At 35.4% G+C, this 27,488-nt stretch overlaps 1 protein-coding gene and 1 long non-coding RNA gene across 6 annotated transcripts in view; one reads left to right on the plus strand and one right to left on the minus strand.

Moving 5' to 3' along the window:
* The window catches only part of LOC115215581 (inversin), a 408,281-nt gene that overhangs the window by 88,205 nt on the left and 292,588 nt on the right, over nt 1-27,488 (minus strand). For all 4 annotated transcript variants that reach the window (XM_029784790.2, XM_029784800.2, XM_036506245.1 and 1 more), the window contains 4 exons: nt 20,200-20,306; nt 16,698-16,863; nt 10,659-10,866; nt 4,284-4,364 (listed from right to left, as the gene is read on the minus strand). In XM_029784790.2, coding sequence (XP_029640650.1) covers nt 4,284-4,364; nt 10,659-10,866; nt 16,698-16,863; nt 20,200-20,306 — 562 coding nt within the window. The remainder of the gene's footprint in view (nt 1-4,283; nt 4,365-10,658; nt 10,867-16,697; nt 16,864-20,199; nt 20,307-27,488) is intronic.
* The window catches only part of LOC118765011, a 40,199-nt gene continuing 32,885 nt past the window's right edge, over nt 20,175-27,488 (plus strand). For both annotated transcript variants that reach the window (XR_005000854.1, XR_005000853.1), the window contains exon 1: nt 20,175-20,309. This is a non-coding gene — a long non-coding RNA (uncharacterized LOC118765011). The remainder of the gene's footprint in view (nt 20,310-27,488) is intronic.

A 27,488-nucleotide genomic window follows, 5' to 3' on the forward strand; every position in this document is an offset into this window, starting at 1 on the left:
TCAATTGTTTCATCAACAGTAGCAGAAGAAGGGTTTTCTCTTTAGAGACTTATAAGAGTTAACTTCCTTTCTCCTCCTCCTCCTCAATAATTTTCTCCTTTCCTGCCACCTTGCTACCCTTCATTTTACTTGAACTACCTGTCAAACTCAGGTGAGAAATTTTGAGAAAATTTTAAATGTTTTATTCTTTTAATTAGCTTGTGTTTTTCTGTTTAAGATTAATTATTCATTCCCCCATTTTGCAGATTATTTATGATTTTTTTAATACCTTTAATATTTCATTTTAATGCCTGTTAGGTTTTATATTTTTATAGGAGAAATATCTTTAAAATGAAGTGTAGAATTATTTATTTATTTATTGTTACTGTTTATTCATATTATTCAATATTGTACTATCATTACTGTTTTTTTTTTTATTATATTTATATTTATTTTATATTATATATTACATTATATTGTATTTTATATCATATCAGTTTTATATATGTTTTTAAGAATGACATGAGCATAGAAACCAACAGCTTCTACAAACCAATGAACTCTAAACAGTAACTACTATTTACTTCATGCCACCCAAAACATACCAAATCCAATATTTCATTTAACCTGGCTAGAAGAATCTGAAGAATTTTCTTCAATCTGGAAGTTCAGTACAAAAGACTCCTTGAATTAAAACAGGTGCTACTTGAAAGACAGTACCAGTCTACTCTAACAGAGAATGGAATAGAGAATAAAATGTGTCAAAGTAATAAACATTGAAGAATTATGGAAAGCCAAAAATGGTTCAGACATACCCAAAACTTTATCTTTAATCATAACACTCAACCCAAGAAACAGAAATATTTGGCATTATCCTCAGCTTTATTGAGCCAAGAAAGAAAAGGGTACTCAAATCATACAAAATAAGCAAATGCAAAAGACAATCAAAATATCTAAAAAAACATTCTTTCCAACACAAAAACTACCAACTATGGACTCAACTCCAACAGTTTAACACTGTGGCTGATCTAATTGTAGAACTTGTGACAACCTTATTGAGGACACACAAATCTAAATCAGAACAAGCTTTTACTGTGAAAAACCATTTTACTTGTTCTTCAAAGAATTTAATATACATCATCAAATGTAATGGATATCAGGAAAATGACATTGGACAAACAACTTAATTTTAAGAATGAGATTAACAACTCATTGTCAACAAATATGAGATCACAGGAGTAGACAAATTCTATTTAGAGAACATCTGAACACATGTGTGAAAATCAAATCTCCCAAATTTCTTGTTTTCCCATTCAACCAAAAATACCACAGATCAAAGAAAAATAATTAAGGAAAATTCCTTTATTAAAAATACAAGCCATAGTTGAACAGATTATAAAAAACATCAGTAATACACAATTTGCCTTTTCCTATGAATTAATTATTGTAGAAATATATTACGTGTCTTCCTGTGCACATTTTTAAGAAAGCCAAAATTAATGTAGCAACAATCATCTACCTTATATACACCACACCTCATTATCTTAATTACCCCACACCTTGTTAACAAAGAAGAGGTGTTTTAACATGTTCAATGAGACTGAACGAGCACTAATTGATAATATCATTCTTTGTCAGAATAATAAACAATAATTATCTAAAACATTTTTATGTCAACAATTATTATATTCTTTAAACTAAAGGCAAATTTCAGTCTTTATTATCCCTGACATAAAACAAGAGATAACATGCAGTAAAATAGATACTACTTATATCTCTCTTTTTTTTAACAGTCATATGATATATGCAGTTGGCAATAGCTTTTATGCGACCTTCTCATGCAACTGTCATATGAGCTTAACACATGAATGTTGAGAAATCAATTTGTACCTCAACGGACATCATTCTAAACCACCATTCTTTCTTTAAAAACTAACAACTTTAATAACAATGGCCAGGATAGACATAATTTGTGACACAACTGCATATACTATACACATTTTGAAGATCTAATGTGGAACCAGTTAAGTGTATTCCTATATTTTAAAATCTAATTAAATTCTAATTAATTGTGGTATATTCTCCATACATATTCAACTTCATCTCATCTATATTTCCACTTTATTGGATTAATAGTAATTTACATAGATATATATATTTGTTTGTTAATTTTTATATTACTTTTTCCATGCCAACATAGATTAAATGAATATGTTACTGAGGTATTGTTTTACAGTTCGATGCTCTTTGAGTGGTGAATCAATACTTGTTTTCCAAGTAAGGGATCTCTTATTTCTTACATTTTCAAAAGTACAAAACCAGCGAACAACTTGATGACAGGGGAAATGCAATCATCATCACTGCATGACTGCATGTAGATCAGAAATTTGGGGAGAAACAGGAATGTAAATATATATCATATAAACACAGACATGGCTTTGTGATAAGAAACTTGCTTTCCAACCACATGGTTCTGAGTTCAATCTCACTGCATGGCATCTCGAGCAAGTGTCTTCTATTATAGCCTTGGGCTGACCAAAGTCTTGTGAGTGGATTTGGTAGACAGTAACTGAAAGAAGCCAGTTGTTCTATATGTGTGTGTATGTGTGTGTTTGTGTCTGTGTTTGTACCCCCTGTCACCACTTGATAACTGGTGATGGGGTGTTTATGTCCCTGTAACTTAGTGGTTCAGCAAAAGACACAAATAGAATAAATACTAGGTTTAAAAAATAAGTCTTGGGGTCAATTTGTTTGACTAACAACCTTTAAGGCAGTGTTCCAGCATGGCCACAGTCAAATGACTGAAACAAGTAAAAGATATATATATATATGTATGTATATATATATATATATATATATATATATATATATATATATATATAAAATTAATTAAGGGTAGAAATTGATATTTATCAATTAAGACCAGTGGTCTAGCATATTAAAAAAGAATCCGAAGATTAAAATATTTATATATACCAATTAAGGACTGAACACGAAAAGTGGACAGTCAACATGCTAGATATAGACGTCAAATCGCCATTCACCACAAAAGATTATGTTCTCAGATCAAACTCTATATCTAGCATGTTGACTGTCCACTTTTCGTGTTCAGTCCTTAATTGGTATATATATATATATATATATATACATACACACACACACATTTGAATTTAGATGCATATATATATATATAATATATATATATATATATATATATATACACACACACACACTCTACCATCCCATTTATATTCTGATCCCGATACCTCAAGGGTATACCCTGGCATTTAGCCACTATCTGTCTCGCTTTCTCACTCTGCTCTACCATCCCATTTATATTCTGGTCCCCATACCTTGAGGATATGTCCTGGCATTTCACCACCATCTCTCTCCCACTCTCTCTTGCACCCTCACCCTCTCACTCTCTTCCAATCTCTCTCTCTTTTTCTCTCTCTTCCTATGACTGGGTAGCTATGTATCTCCTCTACAGCAACACATCTGTTTTTGACCTCATTCTTGATCTCTCTCTATCCCCACCTCTCTCTCTCTCTTGCTTCTCCCTCTGACTGGGTAACTCTGCATCTCCTCTACAGCAAGATACTTGTTTCTATCCCTTGTCACAACAGCCTCTCATCACCTGGCACAAGGCCACCTCCTCCAATGCTCCTCCTCTCAAAGGATCTCTGTCATGCAAGTTACTTGATAACCCCACCAGTGCATCCAGTTCACACCATAAAGTGGTTGGTGTTTGGAAGGGCATCCGGATATAAAAACCATGCCAAAACAGGCCTCACCAGTACTGGTGCCACGTAAAAAGCACTTGGTCCACTCTGTAAGGTGGGTTGGTGTTAGGAAGGGCATCCTGCTGTAAAAGCCCTGGTAAAACAGACAGTGAGGTCTGGTGTAGTCTCCTGCCTAGCCAGCCCTTGTCAAACCATCCAACTCATGCCAGCATAATGATGATGATGAGAATATATGCATATATATATATACATACATATATATAATATATATATATATATATATATATATGTGTGTGTGTGTGTGTGTGTGTGTGTGTGTGGTGTGTGTGTGTGTGTGTGTGTGTGTATATATAGTGCTAGCGCGGAAAATGGATGTTAAACGATGATGATGATGATGATGATATATATATATATATATATATATATATATATATATATATATATATATATATATATATATATATATTCATTCATATGTGTGTGTATGTGTAACATGAAATATAACATACAAGTGTATCTGTTTCCTGTGGAACATGAAAACTATAAAACCTGAGTACATACCCTAAGCGGTCTTGACTGTTTGGTTCAATGCCATAGCTTATGAGAATCTGGCAGATATTTGCATGTCCTCCAAGAGCTGCCCTGGGAAAGAAATTTAAGAATGTTCTTAAAGAAACAATACATTACTCTCAGAAATTCTCATTAAGCAACACTTCATTTAATAAAGCTGATCACAAATTTATATAAATAAATATGTTATCTCAAAGTCTGTGAGTACAACTGCTGGAGCCCTTTTTAATGACACTTGTTTTACTGTTACACTGACTAACTATAAGAAGGGTATCCACCTGTAAAATCCCATATGCATACATACATATACATATATATATATGTGTGAGTATATATATATATATATATTATATATATATATATATATATATAAGTGGGTTCTTGGTTCTGATTGTTTTAGCAGCAGTAGCTGAGGAAGGAGATGGTGGTGAAGAAGAAGAAGAAGAAGAAGAAGAAGAAGAAGAGAAGAAGAAGAAGAAGAAGAAGAAGAAGAAGAAGAAGAAGAAGAAGAAGAAGAAGAAGAAGAAGGAGTAGGAAGAATAAGAAAAATACAAGAGTGGTATGACAGTAGTAGGTTGTTGGTGAAGTGCTCTTAAATGGTCAAGTGACCTAAAAGTGACCTGTTGTGGTTATAGTGGTAGTAATTGGAATTGTTCTGTTCTGAATATTTGTAATATTTGTAAGGTGGCGAGCTGGCAGAAATGTTAGCATGCCAGGCAAAATGGTTAGCAGTATTTTGTCTAATTTTACGTTCTGAGTTCAAATTCTGTCACGGTTGACTTTGCCTTTCATCCCTTCAGGGTCGATAAATTAAGTACCAGTTGTGTACTGGGGTTGATCTAATCGACTGGCCCCCTCCCCAAAAATTTTGGGCCTTGTGCCTAGAGTAGAAAAGAATATTTGCATGGGTATTATTCTAAGGCCCTTGTAGTAGTGTCATTTGTGGTGGAGGCATTCAAAAGGGGTTTATATTTTCCTTTAAAATATGACTCTTTGCTAATGCGCTGATTATAGGTTCATTGTCCCTGAATTTGTACAAGGGAAAAATGTCAATGTGTTTGCTGAATGCTATTTTTCTGTATTCCCGAATTTTAATCTGGGACCATAGTTAAGTCTTCTGCATTTTTTTACTAATGGCTTCAGTGTGGTTGCTGAGTGTACTTGGGCTTGTGTTAGGAGACTTTTCATAGATTTGGGTTGTCTTTTGCTCTTTATGATGGTGTGCGTTTGGAGGATTAACTTCATTGTGTGGTCCCTTTTTAATCAGGAATGTTCTGGAGGATGGTGTCGAAGGTTTCATTGTTAAGGGGGTTGCGTGTGGAGATATATGATAGAGCTTTTGGTTGTAAATCCTTCTTTAGTTTGGGGTGTCTGTGTTTGTGGGTATTGAGTTATAGGGCATGTTGAAAGCCTATATCAATTAGTGATGGTGGGTAGTTCCTGGTGATGAGTGTATCCTTTAGTTCATGTAGTCGTGTGTCTCTGGTGTTTGCATTAGAAACTATAGTACAAATCCTTTTTGCCAGGTTGAAGGGGATATTCATTCTAGTGTGTCTGGGGTGGCAGGAGTTGAACGGTAGATATTGCTTGGAGTCTGTGGGATTATAGTATATATCTGTTTCTATTTTGGTTGGGCTATCTGTGAGTGAGCTACCCTTTTGGAAGAGGGGTCCTATTTTGCAGTGTACTGAGGCTGTTTCTTTGGCATAATGAAAGAAGGCCTTTGGGTTTGACTTAATGTTTTTCATAACCCAGGATTCTTTGTCTGCTCTCTTCCTCACATAGGATTGTTGCAGGCTTTTTTCTATCTCCATCAGTATTATTTTTAGGTAGGACCTTTCACTACTTTTGGAATGTTGGTTGAAGTTATTTGCAACCTTTGTCTGTCATCTCATGAGGATCTTCCTCTCCCATGGAATCTTGTTCCTTTTTGTGTTGGCCTTCTGCTCTGGGACATTTTTCTGGCATATGGTTTGCATAACACATGAAATATTCTAGTTTTATGCCAATGTTTGGTGTGGAGAGACATTTTGGCCAGTCCTGTCTGAGGATCTCTTTTTGGATCGATTCCCAGTCTGCTTTGTGGAAGTTCAGATTAGAGATATTGTAGGTGCTTCCTTTGGGCTGTATGTCTCTGGCTACTTTCGGTTCATACATAGACAGCTCTATTATGTTGTGATCCGAAATTAATGTCGGCATCACTTTCACATCATGAACAATGTCTATATTGTTTGTGAAGCAGAGATCCAATATGTTATTCCCCTTAGTTTACCTGAGTACAACTTGCTCCATGGATAAGGCATTGGAGGTTGAGCAGGGATTCCACCTGTACTTGTTTGCAATGAGTCATTCCTGAGAGCATGATGCCTTCATGCCATTTGACATTAAGGAAGTTGAAATCACCCATAAAAAATACACTCATGTGATGTTCCAGTTTTATGAGGATTTCTTTCATTCTTGTAAGGCAATCATTAAACTTGCCTATGTGGTTTGGAGCATATAGTGGGTGATATGTATTGCATATGACAATATTGTGTTGTTTTATGTTTTCAATTATAGTGTCACATACTGAATTTGAGTATGACGGTAGGACCTGGAATATGAGGTCCTCATGGATGTATACAGTAACTCCACCATGGCTCCTTTCCCTTCTTTCTGTTCGCAGTATGGTATATTTTGGCACATGTACTTCTGCATCCTCTATATCAGGGCTCAGATGAGTTTCCATGAGTGCTATACATAGGGCTTAATTGCATGCAGCAAGGTCTCTCAGGAAAAAAAGTTTTGCTTTTGTTGTTGTGATGCAACAGGCCTCCAATATTTAGTAAAAATATTGGCATGACAAGTGTGCAGGTGTTAGGGGAGGCCATCCCGTGTCTGTTGATTGTGGTGGTCTTGTGCAGTAGTGGGCAAGATTCCATGTTTGCAGTTGATGTAACAAGGTCACCTGCTGCACAATCTTTTGCACCATGTACAAAAATGACTCTTGTTCAGCTGCTGCTTTGTGCACAGCATCTGAAGAGTGTACTGCATTTGTATACTTTCTCTTTGGAGACGATTGGTGCCTTTCCTCAGGGAAGTATTTCTCTTTAAGGCCCCTGCAGTTTTGGTGGAGTCTCAGGGGAACAAACCAGCAGTTTGTACCATCTTCCCCATGCCAACATTTGCCTTGCGGGTAAAATTTGCATGTCCTTGACTTCACTCCAAACCTTTTCTCTCCTCCAGAGTTTCGGATTCTATCGGAGCCTCCATATTTGAGTTGTTTTCTGTTTTTTATTTGGTGGTTTGGGATTGTGGTTTTAGTTGTTTCGCCTTTTCCTTTTCCTTTCTCTCCCCTTTCTTCTTTATGTCTGTGCTCATGGTCTTCCCTTCCTTTACTGCTGGTAGCACTTACATTCCTCTGGTTGTCCAGTGAGGTGAGAGCTCCATTCCTTTGAAGGACCACTGGCACAGAGGGACTTCTGGTTGTTGCTTCTTCAGCTTGCCTATCCTTATCAGCCTGGTTATTCACAGGGGTGGGGGATCCATTCTTTTGTGAGACCACTGGATCAGCAGGACTTCTGGTTCTTCCCTATCCCTATCAGCCTTGCCACTGTTATTTTCCATGATGACATCAAGAGTGTCAATGTATGGTCTAATAAGGGCATAGGATTGGATGAATTCATTTTAACTCTGTTCTATCTGATCAATGGTTCTACAGAAACCATTGTTCTTCAGTACAGCAGTAATTATGTTGTTTAGAAGATTGCTCAATAGAAGTTTCTGTTCCTTGCTATTCCAATTTGGTGCCATCTTTGTTTTCTAAGCCCAAAGGTGGTGAGAGGATAAAGAGGAAGTGAAAGAGACAGACGGAGGTAGAGGGGAAGATATGAAGGAGAGAAAAGAGGTATGGAGCAATAGGGAGACATGAGGAAGAGGAAGGGGAAGTAAAAGAGAGAGGAGAGAGTGAAGAATATATGAGAGAAAGCGAAAAGAAAATATATACAAATATAAATATATATATGTATGTATATATATATATATATATATATATATATATATATATATTATAAAATGAGATAGGGGTTGAAAATTCAACCCACCATGGGTATCATCTGATAGTTGATGTTTTATTGATTTAAGTATGTTTCTCTATTTTCTAATTTTGTAGTATATATATATATATATATATATATATATATATATATATATATATATATATATAAAGTTAATCCAAACAAGAAAACACAAAAGCAAAAAAACACAACAACGCGAGGACGTGGAACAAATAAAGTATTATTAGACACTCAGGAAAGAAGGGAAGAAGGAGGGTTTAACGTTTCGAGCAGAGCTCTTCGTTGGAAACATAGGAGAAGGGAAGACAGAGGAAAAAAAAATCGCCAGTGGTACTCACGAGGTCACATATATATATATATGGCGACATGAGAGTTTTAAAACTCTGCTACAGCATAGCAGCCACTTGAAAATACAAATAGCATATACATTAGTATATGTATTTAATAATATACTAGCAGTATCGCCCGGCATTGCTTGGGTTTGTAAGGGAAATAACTATATAAGCATTTTTAGAGTTACTTCCCTTATATAATAGCAAAAAAATGCATTAAAAATGGGAAAAAATGATGGTAAATTTTTTTTTTAATCGTAGACTCATCGTAGACGCGTGCTAATACCCAGAAGGGCTCGATATGAATCACGACTATAAGATACCCGCTTTTGGTTAAACTGCACCGCAAAATGTGGGAGTAGTTAGGAATCGAAATCGTAGGAGACAGACACACAACTTCACTTTTATATATAAAGATATATATATAAAAATTTTATTTGGGTTTTAACATAAGAGTTTGCTTTATTAAGCTCGTCTATGGCTACAGGCTATCAGATACAGCTATAAAATGGAAATGGATAGTTTTCCTGATAATATATCCAAAAATCCATAAATATTTCTAGAGTTTATATAATTATTAACAAGGAGAATGGTGCAAGCAATTCATTTTATTACACAATTTTACAGTGGTTTCATTGATATTTTATCACAAGAGAATTGGATGTTATACATAAACCTGAGGAGTTGACATTTTTGCAGCACCAGTGTAATAATATCAATGCGATGTATTGTTGCGCATAAATAAAAATATTGCAATACACTTCTGATAAAAGATCAATAAAACAATTGTAGGATTACATAACGAAATGAATTGCTTACTCCATACTCCATTCTCCTTGGTAATAATTAAATATATGCGTAAGTCAGCAGGCTTACAAAATCGTTAGCAAGCCAGGCAAAATACTAAGCTAAATAACATCTGTTTCTATGTTCTGAGTTCAAATTCTGTCTAAGGTTGACTTTACCTTTCAACCTTTCAGGGTCAACAAACAGAGCACCAGTTGAGCATGGAGCCAAAGTAATTGGCTTATTGCACACCCCAAAATTACTGACCATGTACTGGATAACCAACTTTGGTCATCAGTGACCAAAAGCATTGGCAGCATGTTGTTTTCTAGAGCCAATACATTTAATTACTTCATATAACTGTAAATAACAATCATAACCCATGAACAACTTACAATGGTTTGCAGTGATAATATTGCGAAATGAAACAATTTTATTTGTTTGCAGTACTGTTCTTCAGCCTGTGGATTGAATAAAATGTTTGCCTCCACAAGTCAGATTTACCTAAAATATACACCTTGAAGGTAAAAACTTAATTGGTGCATTGTTGAAATTACCATCATCGTTACAACAAATCTAGGACAATATATCAATATGAAAACAAATGAGGATTAGGGTGATAATAAGATGATTTCATTGTTTTCTTCTTGATTAAATTTTATATAGAAATAGTTCTATTTTCATTGAGTACATTAGTGACAAATATGCTGCCCATCTATAAAATGTAGGCTGACACTAATGTTTTTTGTATTTCAATCTTCTCGCATTGATTTGTCTCACAGGAAAATCACAACAGTTCTTGTTTCATGACATAAAGTAAACCATCCCTTAAAATGCAGCCCAAACAATTCATTCAAATGTCTAAAATTTAGGAAACATTTAAATAAGTATGATAATAAAAGCACGGCAACATTGTACTTGTGCAATGACAGTTAGTTGAGAATTTTATATAGCAGATACCAGTAGGATTTACAGGTCAAGAAAAAATCCACCTCATTTCAGGGCCTTCATTTTGATGGATTTAAAGTACACTGGCACCCCACTCAATGATGTGAGATCCCACCTATTGAATTGACTGACTAGTATTCAATCTTAAGTTCATTTGGGGATCATCACCACCATTAAAATGTATATAAAAATTTTAGAATAATATAAACAAAAAAATTTTAAATGGAAAAAATTTTAAATGATACCAGTGTAATGGAGAATGGCCATCCTGGTCAAACATATCCACCCTAGCATCCCATTCTATCAAACATTGAACGACATCTGTATGACCCATCTCACAGGCACGCAGTAAAGGTGTATGTTTCATCAAATTCGTTCCATTGATGTGAGCCCCATTTTCCAAAAGAAGCTGAACTGTAGAAGAGTGACCTGAGAGTGCTGCTGCATGAAGAGCTGGAAGAAAAGATGGTAAAGTTTTGTACATTTTGGTAAGGAGAGAGAAAAAAGTATAAAAATATTTCTATTGACCCTTTAGCATTTAAACAGGCCATATCTGGCACAAATATTCCACCAGTTTTATGTTCAAACTGACCAGATTGAGCCTCTCACACCTACCATACAAAGTCATTCTAAAAATAAACAATCACATCATCAAAATCTCAAAGGTGTGAGATATGGCATGATAAATTCAAAACAATATGAATACATAAGCATACCATTTGACAGAGTAATCAAATGCTAAATAGTTAAAGGACAAAACAAAACAGAGTTGTAGATGATTAGCCTAAGGTCATCCCTAATTGAGCAAATCTATAATCAGAGAAATTTCTAAATCTATCATCATAGATGCTCCAGCTACAATCACTCCCATCTTTTTGCCGTCTTTGATCCCAGACAACATTTTTAAGACTACATTATCCAATGTATTGTTAACCTTTTTTTAAAAAAATGGTAGGGTATGCTGTGAGGAAAATTTGGTTGCTGTTTCAAGTAAGCTGAACAGTCATATTGATGCCTTCCTTGGTCAACACTTGTCTCATACAATACCATTTCCACTGTCCACAAATTGCAAAAAGTATTGACTTAAACCCTTCAAAGCCCATATTCAGTTAAAGGAAGGCCTATCTGGAAATTGTTATCACCATTGATATGACATAAGTCAATTCAAAGATGCAGTCTTTGAGTCACCACCACCCTATCATCACTGTCACCACTACTATGAATAATAATTGTTTCTAATATAGGCACAAGGCCTGGAATTTGGCTGAGCCAGTGATGGTGGTGATGTAGTTGATTACATTGAGCTCAGAAAGGCAAAGTTGACCATCATAAGATTTGAGTTCAGAATGTAGAAAGCTGGAAGAAATGCTGCAAAGCATTTAGACTGACATGTTAATCAGTCTACCAGCTTGCTACCGTCAACCAATCAAAATAATTGTTTCTATGTTAGGCACAAGGCCAGCAATATTGAGCAAGGGGGTTAGTCATTACCAGTAACTCTAGTACTTGACTGGTAATTTGTTTTATTGAGCCAGAAAGGATGAAAAGCAAAGCTGACCTTGATGGGATTTGAACACAGAATGTAGGTAACTAAAAATAATACAAGAATTTTATCTAACACTCCAACAATTGTCAACACAGCACCACCAAAATAACAACAACAATAAATGATTAAAGATAAAGAAAAGTGAAGTTGCTTCCTAATTGACCCATCATGTCCATTTGATTCCAAGATCATAAAGAAAGAAGAAGAAAAACAAAAAAAAAATACAATCCCTTAAAGTTTGAAATAGGAAGAATTTGGAGCATGCGAACAGTAAATGATGTGCCTATAATAATTGGTACATTCCTACAGTAAGTTTGTCTCTTATGGACAGCAAGGATTATCAGGATTATCAGGAGGGTTCTAAGCACTTGAAAGACTGTTGAAAACTTGTGAATACCTAAGGCAGTGGTTTTCAACCAGGGTTCCGCCAGTACAGTCCAGGGATTCCGCAAGAAGTTACAAAACTGCTAAAATCGGCAGTAATTTTAAATTTTCCTGTGCAGATATGTGTGCATAAGACTATTAAATTATTGCACAGGGGTTCCCCGAGCCAGTGGAATGTTTCCTTGGGGTTCCGCTCCAGCAAAAAGTTTGAAAAGCACTGACCTAAGGTTAGAGGTAGTAACCTGCTATCCACATAATTCCTACCAGTAATAAGACCGAACCTGAGCCAAACCAAAATAATAAGAGACTAGACATGATTATAGGGGACAAAATAAACAAACAGTGCAAGATCATAGATTTTGCAATTCCCTAATAGTAATGTCAATACAAAAAAAAAAAATGTGCTGTTAATCTTGATATGAGATCACCATGTCGCGCATATATTGTCATGATGCATGTGCCTGGGGTACCCTTATCAGACGGGTAGTCATGAGAGGTATACTGGGCTTCGTATAGTTTACCCCAGTGTCACTTTCATGGCATGGACTGCTCTCTCACTCAATAATGATAATAATAATAGTCATTTCAGTAGTTGTAGGGGCACTCAGAGCACTAACAACCAAGTTCGAGAAACATGTCAGAGAAACTGGAATTGAAATGAAGGTAGAGAATGCTAAAGAAAAAAACCTGCTCTATTGAGATTTTGAGATTAGTACTTGGGTGTTGAGAATCTTCCATGATACTTAACACCTAAATACCAAGTCTTATAATTTGTGGAAAGATACCCTGTCAGACCTTTGACAACAGAATGTTGTCCACTTTCACAGAATTAGCCGGAACAAAGTAAGATTAAGAGCTCTGAGAAGTAAAATATAATAATGATAATAATAAAATGAAAGCTGATTAATATAGAGGTGTTATTCACCAGATCCAGAAAATATAAATCAGCATGAGAAGATATTAAACCAGCAACAATAATATTGTTGGTTCATAGGAAAAGATCAATCTTATATAAGTTGACACAAATATGTGACTGAGTCATTAATTCAATGAGAAATATCTCAACAATAGCTGTTTATTGCTACCTTGGAATGGTACTGAAATAAAAACTAAATCAATGATATACCATTTTTTATATTTCTTTACAAACAGTAATTTGTTTTTTAATAACAAACCAACAATAGAACACATTAGCAAGATTCAATTTTTTATGTACAATGATAAAATTCATGATAAATGTGTCGATACTAATATGTGAACTGAGAGTTTTATTAACAAAAAGGAAGAAAAAAGCAACATGAATATTTAAAAGATAAATAGAAATTTAATTTTATGTAGACGGTTCTACCATTGAGTAGACAAATGATGCAACTGTATTGTTGAAATAAAAAAAATGTCAGTAACAAAACTAGAGATATGAAGAAGCAGTTAAACAAATCTAACTAGCTGTGCCAATAAAGACGATGGTTTAAGGATATTGAATAAATAAACAATGTCCTCCATTGAACTTGCTTGTGTATGTGGACACAAATATGTCTTTCTATCTGTCTCTTTATAAACAGATTACACACACACACATTTACATATATATGTACACATGCATACAGATATAGAAATGGGGGTGATAAATATGTGGACATTAGTGGTATTAGTTTTAAACATTACCCTCCAGACAAGAAATGCTATTTAAGAAGTTCTTGTAGTTTAGAAGAAAATCCACCTGAATGATTTTATTCTGTATTTTTTGAGATTGAGTTCAAGTCACCCAGCTTAACATCACCAGCTGGTCCTTTAGGACTTTAGGACTTTTAATGCATTTCATTTGTTGCAAGTTTTCATGTCAAGTCTTCAGTCTGAAGATAACACATATTTTTCTCTATTGGTTTGTTCTGGAGAAAGAGTTTGTACTTGTTGCCTTTGCAAGTCTCCAAGACCATCAAGATTGATGCAGCTACTGGGAAAACCTGGACAGGAAAATAATTCCAGTGCTGAAGTTTTGGAGATGGAGGACTAAACATATTGGTTCAAGGGGAGCCTGGACGAGTAGACATGATATAAGTGATAAGAAGAGGAGAGCAATCAGGAGTACCCAAATGTAGGAGTCACAAGATCAGCCAGCCATGAGAAGTAAAGATCATTGCAGTCATTGTAAATAAAAGCAGAAAGAGGTGACAGAACAATGGATCATTAAGCCAATGAAAGAGTCTATAAGTGATAACTCAACCTGCTAGTATTAGCAACCAAACCTCCTTAAATGCTTACCAAATCATCATGAAGATGCAGGAAAGTACTGAATAAAGTATTTCTAAATATAATAGGTCAGAAAAGAAGTGGTAATGGTCTTTGGCTTGAATGCCAATGAAATGATGTCAGCTCAGCACATTGAAAGACATGTTCTGTATCTGGACAAAATCCAAAAGAATAGTGTAACCTCTGGAGATGTGTTTTCCAAAAAATTACTCATAAATCTAATGCAACAATACTATCAAAAGAGAAGAATGGCCTCTTGAACCAATCCCAGTTGATGCATAGTACATATTTAATAAAACCTACAGGAAGTCAAAACCAACAAACCCAGTTCAATTCTCAATCAGATTTGAACGCAGAACATAAAAGGATGAAGCTAAATATTTAAATGCATATTTTATACAAAGAAGTATATGATATTTTTTAATTCAGGCACAAGGCCAGCAATTTTGAGGGGAGGGGCTTAGTTGATCAGTTTGATCCAGTACTTGACTGGTATTATATTTTATCAACCTTGGCAACATGAAAGGCCAAACTGGCAGGATAGGAACACAGGACATAAAGAGCTTGAACAAATACTACAAGGCATTTTTCTTGAAGCTTTAACGATTTTGCAGGTCTACATCCTTTAAGAATTATATAATATTGTACAATATATAATAACATGCCAGATGTCAGAATTTCTGAAGATTTTTCAGTTCTAATATAAGCTGTCAATTGATATTTGATATGGGGCAATTACTAGATGACTTTAGATAATACATTTTCAAACATAACTCAATTTATTCCTGAAATTCTTTTGGTGTTCTCCACATTTAACTGACTACATTTGTTGATACTAAGAGGAAAGACCACTTTTATCATCAAAAGTAGATTGCAGTAGCATATTTTATTCACACTCTTTTCTTTAAATATTGATATAAAATAATAGAAATGAGTATTTGATATGCCACTATTGATACAAACATATGCCTAATGTGGTGGTATTAAAGCAAGTGTCTCATGTGACAAGATACAAATGCTTGACTGAACGACATGTTCAATGAAATAAGGCAAGTCTTCAATCAACTATTTACAATCAGTGGTCAGGCCATTCAGCTCCATTCTCTCTCTCTAACTCTGCTGCGGTTACTATAATGGTGATTATTCTTCCTTCTGATGATACACTGCTTCTACTTGAAACAATTCAATGTCACTTGTCTTACTCACTTTCTCCTGTCTTGTTCACTGTGTTTTACCTTTAAATCCTTATACTAAACAATTCACACAGCCTCACTTGATCTTACATACGAGTTGTTGCTCTGACTTAGGCTCAATGAAAAAACTATGGTCAAAGGTATTCAAGCCATGATCACTTAATCTTTTGTATATCTAGGGACTACATTGTTCACTGTATCCTTCTACTTTTAAGACAGTAGAATGTTATTTGAAGGAAATTTAGTCGTTATTTCTAGCAGGTTGGGCAACTGCTGCCTTGTTGACACTAAAGAAGAATATATTGATGTAATTGTGAGAAGCAACCAAAACATACCCCCTTTTATTCATACCAACACAGACTAACAGTGGCCTATCTAGTCAAGTTACTAACCCATCCTCAGAACTTCCACTTTATCTTTCATCCAAACTAACTTCACACAGTTATCTATGGCTCAGTGGTTAGAGTGTCGGGCTCACAAACATGAGGTAGTGAGTTTGATTCCTGGACCAGGCTGTGTGTTGCATTCTTGAGCAAGACACTTTATTTCACATTGCTCCAGTTCACTCAGCTGTAGAAATGAGTTGTGACATCACTGGTGCTATGACATATTGGCCTTTGCCTTTCCCTTAGATAACATTTGGTGTGTGGAGAGGGGAAGCTGGTATGCATGGGCAATTGCTGGTCTTTCACAAACAACCTTCCCTGGACTTGTGCCTAGGAGGGTAACTTTCTAGGTGCAATCCCATGGTCATTCATGACTGAAGGGGGTCCTTTATGCCCCAGATGAGGAGAGCATTAAGGCAAATTAACTTTGAGCTTCTACCTCTCCTCTTTAGGCTAACTAATTAAAGAAATTTGATGAAAATTAATTCTGATCATACTAGGAATGTTGAGAAAAATTAGACCTACCTGTTTCGTTATTCTTATCAACTTGCTGGATATCTACATTATACTTAATAAAGGTTTTTATTACTTCATCAGCTCCTTTTCCAGCAGCCCACATGAATGCTGTGTGACCTTCAACATCTGGTTCATCAGTGACATTCTTCCGAGAAAGGAAAACCTCAACTGTTTGCTGGTTTAAGATAAATGAAGAGAAAGCCAAGTAGCTTATGGGGAAAACGATATAATTTTACAAAATTATGTTAACAGTAACAGGAAGAATAAAGTGTGAGAAATGCTGCAGATCAGTGGTAGGTGTTAGTCATGGAATAGTTTTGTTTCAATTGAATTTTTAAAAAAAGGGTGGGGGAAGAAAGGATGCGAACCAACAACAGTGATTTGAACATCCATTGAACTTTTAGCAGAGTCAGTTATTATGTTTTACTTAAGAAGCTTGCTCACTTTGCAACCATGTAGTTTTGGGTTCAGTTCCACTGTGTGGTACCTTGGGCAACAGCCTTCTACTATAGCTCTGGGCTGACCAACGCATTGTGAGTGAATTTTGTAAACAGAAACTGTGTGGAGACCTTGTTATCATATGCATATACATACATACATATTTATATATATATATATATATATATATATATATATATATATATATATATATATATATATATATATATAATGAAGATGAAGAAAGGGTAGTGGGCATATGTGTCATATTTCGGGAGTATTATTAGAAATGAATATATGTCAGGTCACTCTCAAACAACTGGTAACATGTGACACAGTACAACTTGTTGCATGGTCGGGTTGTTGGCGACTAAATTGGCAACCCTACCAAGCTTGCTTGGTGAGGTGGGTGATTGCATGTATGTATGTGTGTATGTATGTATGTGTGTGTATGTCTGTATGAATGTGAGTGTGTCTTTGTGTGTGTGCTTGTCCTCTAACACAGGCCAACAACCAGTGTTGATTTGTTTGAGTCCCTGTAACTTACCAGTTCAACAAGGGACTGGCAGAATAAGGGCCAGACTTAAAAATATAAGTACCTGTGTTGATTTGTGTGACTAAACATTTCAAGGTGGTGCCCCAGCGTGGCTGTACTCCAGTGACTGAGTCAAGTAAAATATAAAACATGACCACCATCAACACAATTTCCACTGCTACCACCACATTGATAATAATGATGATGGTTATGATGATGATGCTGTGACTGTGATCACAGAACAGAGAAGAAGAAAAATTGCTCATGGAAAGGAAAGAAAAAAGAAGGAAAACACAATTACACATATGTGTGTAAAGTATTACAACACTCTCTCTCCTGTTGCATTATTTTAAAACACAACAGCCTATTCTTATTGGAGAAGCTTTTGTGTTCTAAAACACTGCAATAAAGTATCTACAGATTTATAGCTACTGCAGTTTTGTGTTTGGCAAATTTACAGAAATTATATATTAGCAAAGTTTGAAACAAATATACATATATAAACACTCACTCACACACACATGTATACACATATCTATACACACACATATATACATATACACAAACACATGCACACATATATATATGCATACATATTCAAACATAAAACATGTGTGTGCGCACGTGCACACACACACACACACACACATGTATACACATATCTATACACACATACATATATACATATACACAAACACATGCATATATGCATACATATTCAAACATAAAACATGTGTGTGCGCACGTGCACACACACACACACACACACACATGTATACACATATCTATACACACATACATATATACATATACACAAACACATACATATATGCATACATATTCAAACACAAACATGTGTGAGCGCGCATGCACACACACACACACATGTATACACATATCTATACACACACACACATATACATATACACAAACACATACATACACATATATGCATATATATTCAAACACAAACATGTGTGTGTGCATGTGTGCACACACACACACACACACATGTATACACATATCTATACACACACACACACACATATACATATACACAAACACATACACACACATATATGCATATATATTCAAACACAAACATGTGTGTGTGCACGTGCACACACACACATGTATACACATATCTATACACACACACATATATACATATACACAAACACATACACACACATATATATGCATATATATTCAAACACACACACACATATGTAAATTATTGGCTGACTTGAACCTCAATTCAATTCATATCATTTATTATTCCATAAATCTAAAACAGGCACCTTATAATAAGTTTAACATCAGCTGAGTAGTTACATGTTTAATATTAATCTAACGTCAACTGTCTAAGTATACTGTCAGGTAACTTAATTGGTTTTACTTTTAATAAATTCTATTTCTATGAGACAGAAATAACCCAGACCTGTTTTTCCAAATATTTTTTCGTTTTTCTTGTCAATTTGACAACAGAATTGAAGTTATGTATATTGATACACAATATTTTCCCTACTCCTTTTTTTATCATTTATTTCTTTATTTTCCTGAACTCTAAACATATCACAGATAGTGAGATAATGTTCAATCTATAAGCAAATGGACAGAAATAATTAGACTTTTGAAAATAAAAATATGTATCAAGTAAATATAGAATTTTTAGAGAAATATAAAACATTTGATAGAATGCTGAGCTTCAAACTAGTGGTTACTGAGATCAAATCCCAGTCCTTTGATATATGCTGTTAGTAAAACAACATGAAATTTACAGTAACAGGCTGAACAGTGAAAAGGGTGCAGTATACTTAGACTGACACACTGTGTCCCAAATGATAAACCACTGAGGGTCAGCTTGGTACAGAATAGTCCTCAGGTGAAGGTACAGCACATATCTGGATCATTGTATTGCACCAAGTCATTTGACCAACATACATGACACAGGTCAGGAAAATAAAGGAAGCTTTTATGCTGGAGATATTTCTTTCAATGAATAGCAAAAAAAGAATTTAAGAAACTGAACCTTCTTAAAGAGGCAGCTTATTGCTACTTTATGAACAAATATATTGCCTCAGTAGAAAGCCATTTTTGTTTGTTTGTGTGTATGTGTGCGTGTATGTACATACACACATAAATTTACACATATAAATATACATATTACACACACAAATGCACACGTGCATATGTGAGTGTGTAGGCCTGTATGTATAACTTTTCTTTAATCTAAAAGGTGATTAAAAAAAAATAATAGCCAACAACATTTATTGAAACTGTTTCCTCTGATTTCCAGGTATAACACTTATTCACATTAATTATACTGTTGCCTCTGTAAATGGTGAGAAGACACATCATGAAAGATCTCAGAATGAGAGGGTTGTATATATGACCCTAACAGCTGATGGAATCAATAATTGGCAACAGTTAAAAACAGCAAAAACAACAACAGCAAAAACAACAACAACAACAACAACTCCTAGAATTGAGAAAGAATGAACTAATAATCATATGGCTTGTGAGTTATTTACTTACAGCACAATTGTTTTTGGCAGCATAGTGAAGTGGAGTAGCACTGTTGGAGTCTGAACAAGCATAATCAGCACCATTGTCCAGTAAAATACTGATGATTTGTGAGTGACCTGGTAAGAAATAAATTCTCAACATTACACTTTATTGATTTCTGAACTTTCTGATTCACATGTGCACAATAAAGAACAGGTATTTTCAATGTTTATAAAAACATTTCCTTATACCAATAGCATTTTATTATATATATATATCATCTAGTTGTTAATTTCAGCAATCATACACATCCACATACCTAATAATATACTCTCACTTGATTACTGTTTTATTTTTAAATACACAAATACACACATTAGTTAGTGATCGATAATTGTTCACACTCAGTGCAGTGTTTTCAGTAACTATATACACACTACTGACAATAGGTTATTTTCACTAACCATACATACACTGTACTGAAAAGAGTTGCTTTCACTAGCCATACCCAGTCATCTAACTACTGTTATTGGTCTCCACATAAACTCAGCTCATTTCATGATCGTTTCCAATAATTATACATACACTTGTCAGAGACAAATAGACTTCATGAAAAAGCTTACCTGCTTAATAAAGCAAAGACTTACAGGTCAACAATTTTTAGCTTTTGACCTGTTATCTTTTCTATCTGCTTATTTTTCTAAAATGGCCTTTGTTCTTCTGAATATATAAATACCAATACACCAACACCATCTCCTCAACTCCCCATTTATTTATTTATTTTTTTAGCAAGAACTATTCAATCAACATGTTTTTTTTTCTACTTTTGTTATATCTGTCTCTTTCAATTTCACTCTAGGAATTATCTACATTTACCAACTACTGACTAGTTGTCCTTTACCTTTTTTAAGCAAAGAACTACACCAACCTCTTTTATTCATCTTGTATTTGCTAAATAGGTTTTAAGTTTTGGGCTTTCTTTTCACAACATAAAAATAGTGGTTCTCAATGACAGTCCATATAATGGGGGTCCATGCAACAAAATAGTAAACTGGGGATCCACAATAGTATTTTAAGGGCCCTGAAAATATTTTGTGACTGTAAATTGCACATTGGAGGCTGTTTCCATAGTAACGAGTAGTGTGCTGTGTTTCCATTGTAACAACAATGCTGTTTCTGTCCCACAGTGATACTTTCACCATTGCAACCACCACCTCAAGTTTTGATGAGAACCTTTTTGTGACAGACAGCTATCACACAGAAAATATCAGCTTCTAATTCCTGTTTTCAAGTTAGCCAAAAATGAACTTTAAACCCCTGTAAAATTTTCCTAAATTTTATCTGGAATAAATGAATCCCAAATTCAGATCCAGTGTGAAAAATTACATCAAAATTTTCATTTAATTTTAAAATTTCCAAATCTGTGTCAGTAACCAAAAAGATCCACATATGTCATTGAATGGATCTCCCCATAATGTAATTCTCTGACAAAATCAAAGTTACACAGTATGCAACAAGGTTGGATTTTCAAGTTACAGGTACAATCAATCTAACAGACTTCTACATAGTTTCTGTCTACTTAGTTTCCTTGACAAGGCTTGGAATCAGTGGAGGGGTGACTGACACTCAGCAAAGATGTCATGTAGTGAGATCAAACCTGAGAAATGGGATTGCAAAGCAACCTTCTTAATCATTCAGCCATAAACACACCAACCATAATTTCATCTTTTAGGAACAATAACACCTAAATTCCAAAGAACATTAAAACACGTAGTCCCATAAATGCAAAAAGATGAGATGATCTGCTCTGGAATATTTTTGAATTAGAGATATACTCAAACAAGGATGGCCTAGGGTTACACAACATCTATGGTGTCTAACTTTGAGATGTTTGCAGCAGATTTTCCTACAACTAGTTCTTCTGCTTATTTGTTAATGCTGTTCATAGAATACAAAGATAATCACAACTTGCACGTTGTTAATTAGTAACTAAGTCAGTGTAACTGTATCATTTATCCTAACTAAATCAACCAATTATGCTGCAGGGTTTGGAAGTGGGAATCTTGTATAGTATGCAGTTATATGTTGAGCAGATATGGCAAGGAATTGAGGGGTATGATGACCCAGGTGCAGAGATGGTAATGGTTTGGTAGAGGTTAGGTTTTGAGGTGAGAAAGAGATCAAGAGTGTTTGGGTGGGGGGGAAGGGTGTCTACACTAACTTATTTTTATCTTCTATTCATAAACACACCAACCATAATTTGGGTAGAAGTTAAAAATAAGTTAGTCTAAAGAGTTGAGAGTGGAGGTGCATGGCTTAGTGGTTAGGGTATCAGCAACATGATTGTAAGATTGTGGTTTTGATTCCTGGACCGAGTGACGTGTTGTGTTCTTGAGTAAAACACTTCATTTCACGTTGCTCCAGTCCACTCAGCTGGCAAAAATGAGTAAAGCTGTGATGGACTGGCATCCTGTCCAGCTGGGGAACACATATGCCATTGAAACTGGGAAACTGGGCCATGAGCCTGCCTAGGCTTTAAACAGGGTGCATTTATTTTATTTTTAAAGAGTTGAGAACAGCAAAGGATTTAGCTTCTGCTCCAGTAGCATTGGTGTGGGAAAAGTGAGAAAATCTTGAGGGGTTGTGAACGTTGAAATCACTAACAACAATGACTTTGAAGAGTGGAGAGATGAGAAAGATATTTGTAATGCAGGAGGGGATATGGTTGAAGAATTGCTGGTGGTTTGAGCAATTCAGAGAGTAATAGAGGATTCAGATGTAGTGTAGGGAGTGAGGGAGGGAAACTTTGAGCCAGAGTAACTGGAAATTATTGTTGAGAGAGATGAGGGTGGGATCTGTGTATGTGTAGAGAAATTTGAGTAGAGAGTGTATTTAGGATAATGGAAATGATTTGTTGATAGGGGTTGAGAAATTTCTATCTCAAAGTGAACCAGGATATGGGGTTTGCATGTGAGTAAGAGATAATATGTGAGATCTAGGTTGGAGAGAAAGCTTCAGATGTTTAAGATAAAGAGGAGAATGGATATGCTTTAAAAGAAAGGGAATCAACTAAATTCCAAGACTGAAAATAAACTTAACTCAATTTTTCAAAAGACATTTTAATTTCCTGCCTGCAAATGAAGAGTAACCAAAGTGCTATAAACCATCCTACTTTATCTTAATCTAGTTTTACATTAGTTCCAAATTTCTAAAGCAGCCTCAGTTCTTTAAATGGAAACTAAAATGTAAAATGTGTGTAAATAAATTTTTTAAATATAGCTTCTCTCACCGATATTTCTATGTAAGTCAGTTTTATATATAGAGAAGTTTTAATATTAAATATATAGAATGACATTTCATTTTAGCTTCTTAGGTGAAACTTCTAGTATATATCTTTTGTAATCTACAATTGCACCTGGAGATGTGCTATAGTACAAAGAAATTGAATGGTATAAGTCTACATATGGTTTTTCTTAGAATAAAGCAATAACTTGTCTGCTAAATACATTGAAACTAAAGAATATTCTCTTGAAAAAACTGCTACCGTGATTGAATAGATAACTACGGAACCAACAGACAGCCAAATTGCCTCAGATTTAGCAAAATGGCAAAGCTTCTGACAATGTTCATTATTGTTTTATCTTCAGGCAACGTCAGTTCTTTTTTTTACTTAATTTCTTGCAGCTATCACAGAAAAACTTCCAAGCATTGTTTCACCAGCCAAACAAAATTGAAAGACATAAAGCAGAAAATAATGTTCTTTCTTTACTGATTCACTTTACTTCATAAATATATTTGATATTGTTACACTTTAACTTACAATATCATTGCTATGAGATGAGAGAGGCGGGGGGGGGAGGAGAATTTAGGATGCCAAATATATATTTAGTTTGGTGGAATATAGTAAACAGAAAATTGAAAGAAGCAAGAAAAAAATTAAACATCAACAATAAATGACACTACTGAGAAAATAACTAAGAACACTTCCAATTTCTCAGCTTTTGCACAGATCTTCAGAGGTTTCCGTTTTTATATAGTGAATGATAGACTGTAAAGGAAAGTGTGAACCCATAAAAGTATGTCTTAGGTAATGCGTATGTACCATAGTTAGAGGCATGTGATTTTAGGTGGCTTACATAATTTTGTGAGAAGCTTTTCTTGATATGGATTCCAAATTTCAAAGACATATTCAGCTTGTAATTTCTTTTAGTTTATATATATTTTATATCTTTATTAGTTGTTTTCTATTTGGAAGGATAAATATTTTTGTATTTTTGTCTTTAGTCTAAACCAGGCGGAAAAACCCATCAACAAGGTGACTGAAAGAGGTTAGTACTATATTACATAGCTAAAGGTTAATTATTGGTTGGAAGTTGCGAGCAGAGATGAAGTTCAAACAGAATACAGTTCTAGATTGAAAGAATTGAGCATAGTATTTATGTATGAGTGGAGGAGAAAGGAAAAAAATAGCATTGTGATATAGAACAATAATAAATTATAACTATGGAAAGAGATAGTAGAAACAGAGCTAGGATGACCAGAGATTGAAAGTATTGTTTGATACATAAATAATGAAAATAATATACTGGATCTCTCTCTCTCTCCTCTATTGTAACATTTGTCTCCATCTTTACTATAGCTTATTAATCTCTAAGTCTCATGTCTTGTGACTCCTAAAACTTAAATCCACCATCCTTTATCTTCAGCATCTACCTATTACCCAAAATATAGGGCATATTTCTAAAAGCAGGAATCTGTATTAATATGAAATTTACTTTCCCAGGTAGTTATTACTCCTATATGGACATGAGCAATAAAAACTTTAGGTTGCTTTGATCCTTTTCAGTTGTTAAACCCTTCAAAATAAACCAGTCATCAGTTCTTTAGGTTCCACTGTTATAATATTCTGTGACTCTTATGGCTGCAACTCCTTCCATTCTTTGCAAGAATGAACCAGTCATTTTGATGTACTGGAACGATTATTTCTTTTTATTTCCTTTCTTTTTCCTTTCTGTTTGTTTCAGTCACTGGACTGTGGTCATACTGGAGCACTCCCTTGAAGGACTTAGTTGAACAAATCAACTCTTGTTTGGTACATACACATAATATATATATTATATATATGAGCGTGTGTGTGTGCGTGTGTTTGTGTGTTGTGTGGTGTTTGTATGTGTGTGTGTGAGAGAGAGAGAGAGAGGTGTGTAAATTCTGGGTTAGTGTCCTGTTTGCTGGAAGATTGCTGGGTGTGAGGTACCTCTTAGCTTTTGTTAAAGTATGTCTCTAGGAGAAGGTCACTGATATAAAACCAGATATGCAGGGAATGGTTCTGAACATTTTGGGGATGTTTCTCTTGCACTTAAGATCATAGTACTCCCATATTCCTGAGCTTGCAACCCATATAGGCACTGAATATCTTGCCTAGCTTGTCTTCAGAGAGGTGGAGAGGGTCTGTGAGGTTCTATGCAAGCTTTATTGGACCTAAAATTTGAGGTTGTGCAAGTGCAATCGCTGGCAAGACAACTATCTGACACCCAGTCAAGTAAGGGATCACTGCAGCGTGTATGGAAGCCATGGATACAAACCTGAGTGGAGACAACTGCTGGTGCAGTAACCTCATGCATGGGCATTGCTAGCATTTTGTATGAGCAATGGGTCAGGATGGTCTTTTTTGATCACAAGTGGACAGCATAGGCTTGAAATGTTAAAGGCTTTTTCACTTCCCAAGCGTTAAACTAATACATCTGTTTGTTGTCTATACCACCTGTCTTCAACATTTGTATTTTTTGGGGGGAATTCTCCCTATATATATATATAATATATATATATATATATATATATATATATATATATATATATAAAGCTGAAGTTGTCTGTGCATGGCAGGTTTGGTAGCCTTCAACTAACACTATCTCCTCCGAGACCCTGCGGTGCAAGTTGACCAAAATTGAAAGTATGATAGAAGGTTTGCTCTTCCTTCCATAGAAGAAAAAAATTCAAATCGGACGATGTTAACACCAAAAATTATTTACATCAAAAGGGTGCTTTTTTTTCTATGAAATCCCTATTTTTTACGATTTTTTTACTGCTGTGTCGCCATTTTTCAGTGTATTTCAATCAGAAAATTGTTCACTTAAAGAGAATAACAAGCTACATAATGCAAAATTTTTACTTTTCAAAAATTCCAATTCTAAAGGGTCGAAACAAACCCGAGCAACACCGGGTGAAACTGCTAGTATATATATATATATATACATCCGATCGTGGCCGTTCGCCAGCCACATCTGGCACCTGTGTCGGTGGCACATAAAGACACCATCCGAAGACCCGGCGACGTAGACAGTCCACCTGTGCATACCTTCCTTCTTGTGACACTTGTGAAGACCTGTTGAGGCAAGTGACACTTGTGAAGACCTGTTGAGGCAAGTGAAAATCAAATCAAATCAAAACAAATCAAAAATCAAAATAGATGAGCATAAATGGAATTTGTATCTTTGTGGTACCAGTGCCGGTGGCACACAAGAAAATCATCCGAACGTGGCCGTAGCCAGTACCGCATAGACTGGCCTCCGTGCTTTGGGACGTAACAAACACCATCCGATCGTGGCCGTCCGCCAGCCTCATCTGGCACCTGTGTCGGTGGCACATAAAAACACCATCCGAGCGTGGCCGTCTGCCAGCTCGTCTGGCACCTGCCAGCCTCATCTGGCACCTGTGTCGGTGGCACATAAAAACACCATCCGAGCGTGGCCGTCTGCCAGCCTCGTCTGGCACCTGTGTCGGTGGCACATAAAAACACCATCCGAGCGTGGCCGTTCGCCAGCCTCGTCTGGCACCTGTGTCGTGGCACATAAAATCACCCACTACACTCTCGGAGTGGTTGGCGTTAGGAAGGGCATCCAGCTGTAGAACACTGCCAGATCTGACTGGCCTGGTGCAGCCTTCGGGCTCCCCAGACCCCAGTTGAACCGTCCAACCCATGCTAGCATGGAAAACGGACGCTAAATGATGATGATGATGATGATGATGATATGTATTGTAAACAAACTTATGAGCACTGAGTGAGTTGGTATTCTACAAAAAATAAAAGAATTCTTGAACATAGGATGGCTGTGAAGACAGCTTAGAAAATTGGATAAGTACCCTTTAGAAGATGGAGAAAAGTGACCAGCAAGCCTCTACAGAGAATCAAACCCTGTATTTCTCAAATTCCATCTGTATGTGTGTGTGTGTGTACATGACAGGCTTTCACACAGTTTATATCTACCAAATTTACTCACATGGCACTGGTCAGTACAAGCTTTAGAAGATATTTGTCCAAG

This window comes from Octopus sinensis, linkage group LG1, assembly GCF_006345805.1.
Source record: "Octopus sinensis linkage group LG1, ASM634580v1, whole genome shotgun sequence".
NCBI classification, from domain to species: domain Eukaryota; kingdom Metazoa; phylum Mollusca; class Cephalopoda; order Octopoda; family Octopodidae; genus Octopus; species Octopus sinensis.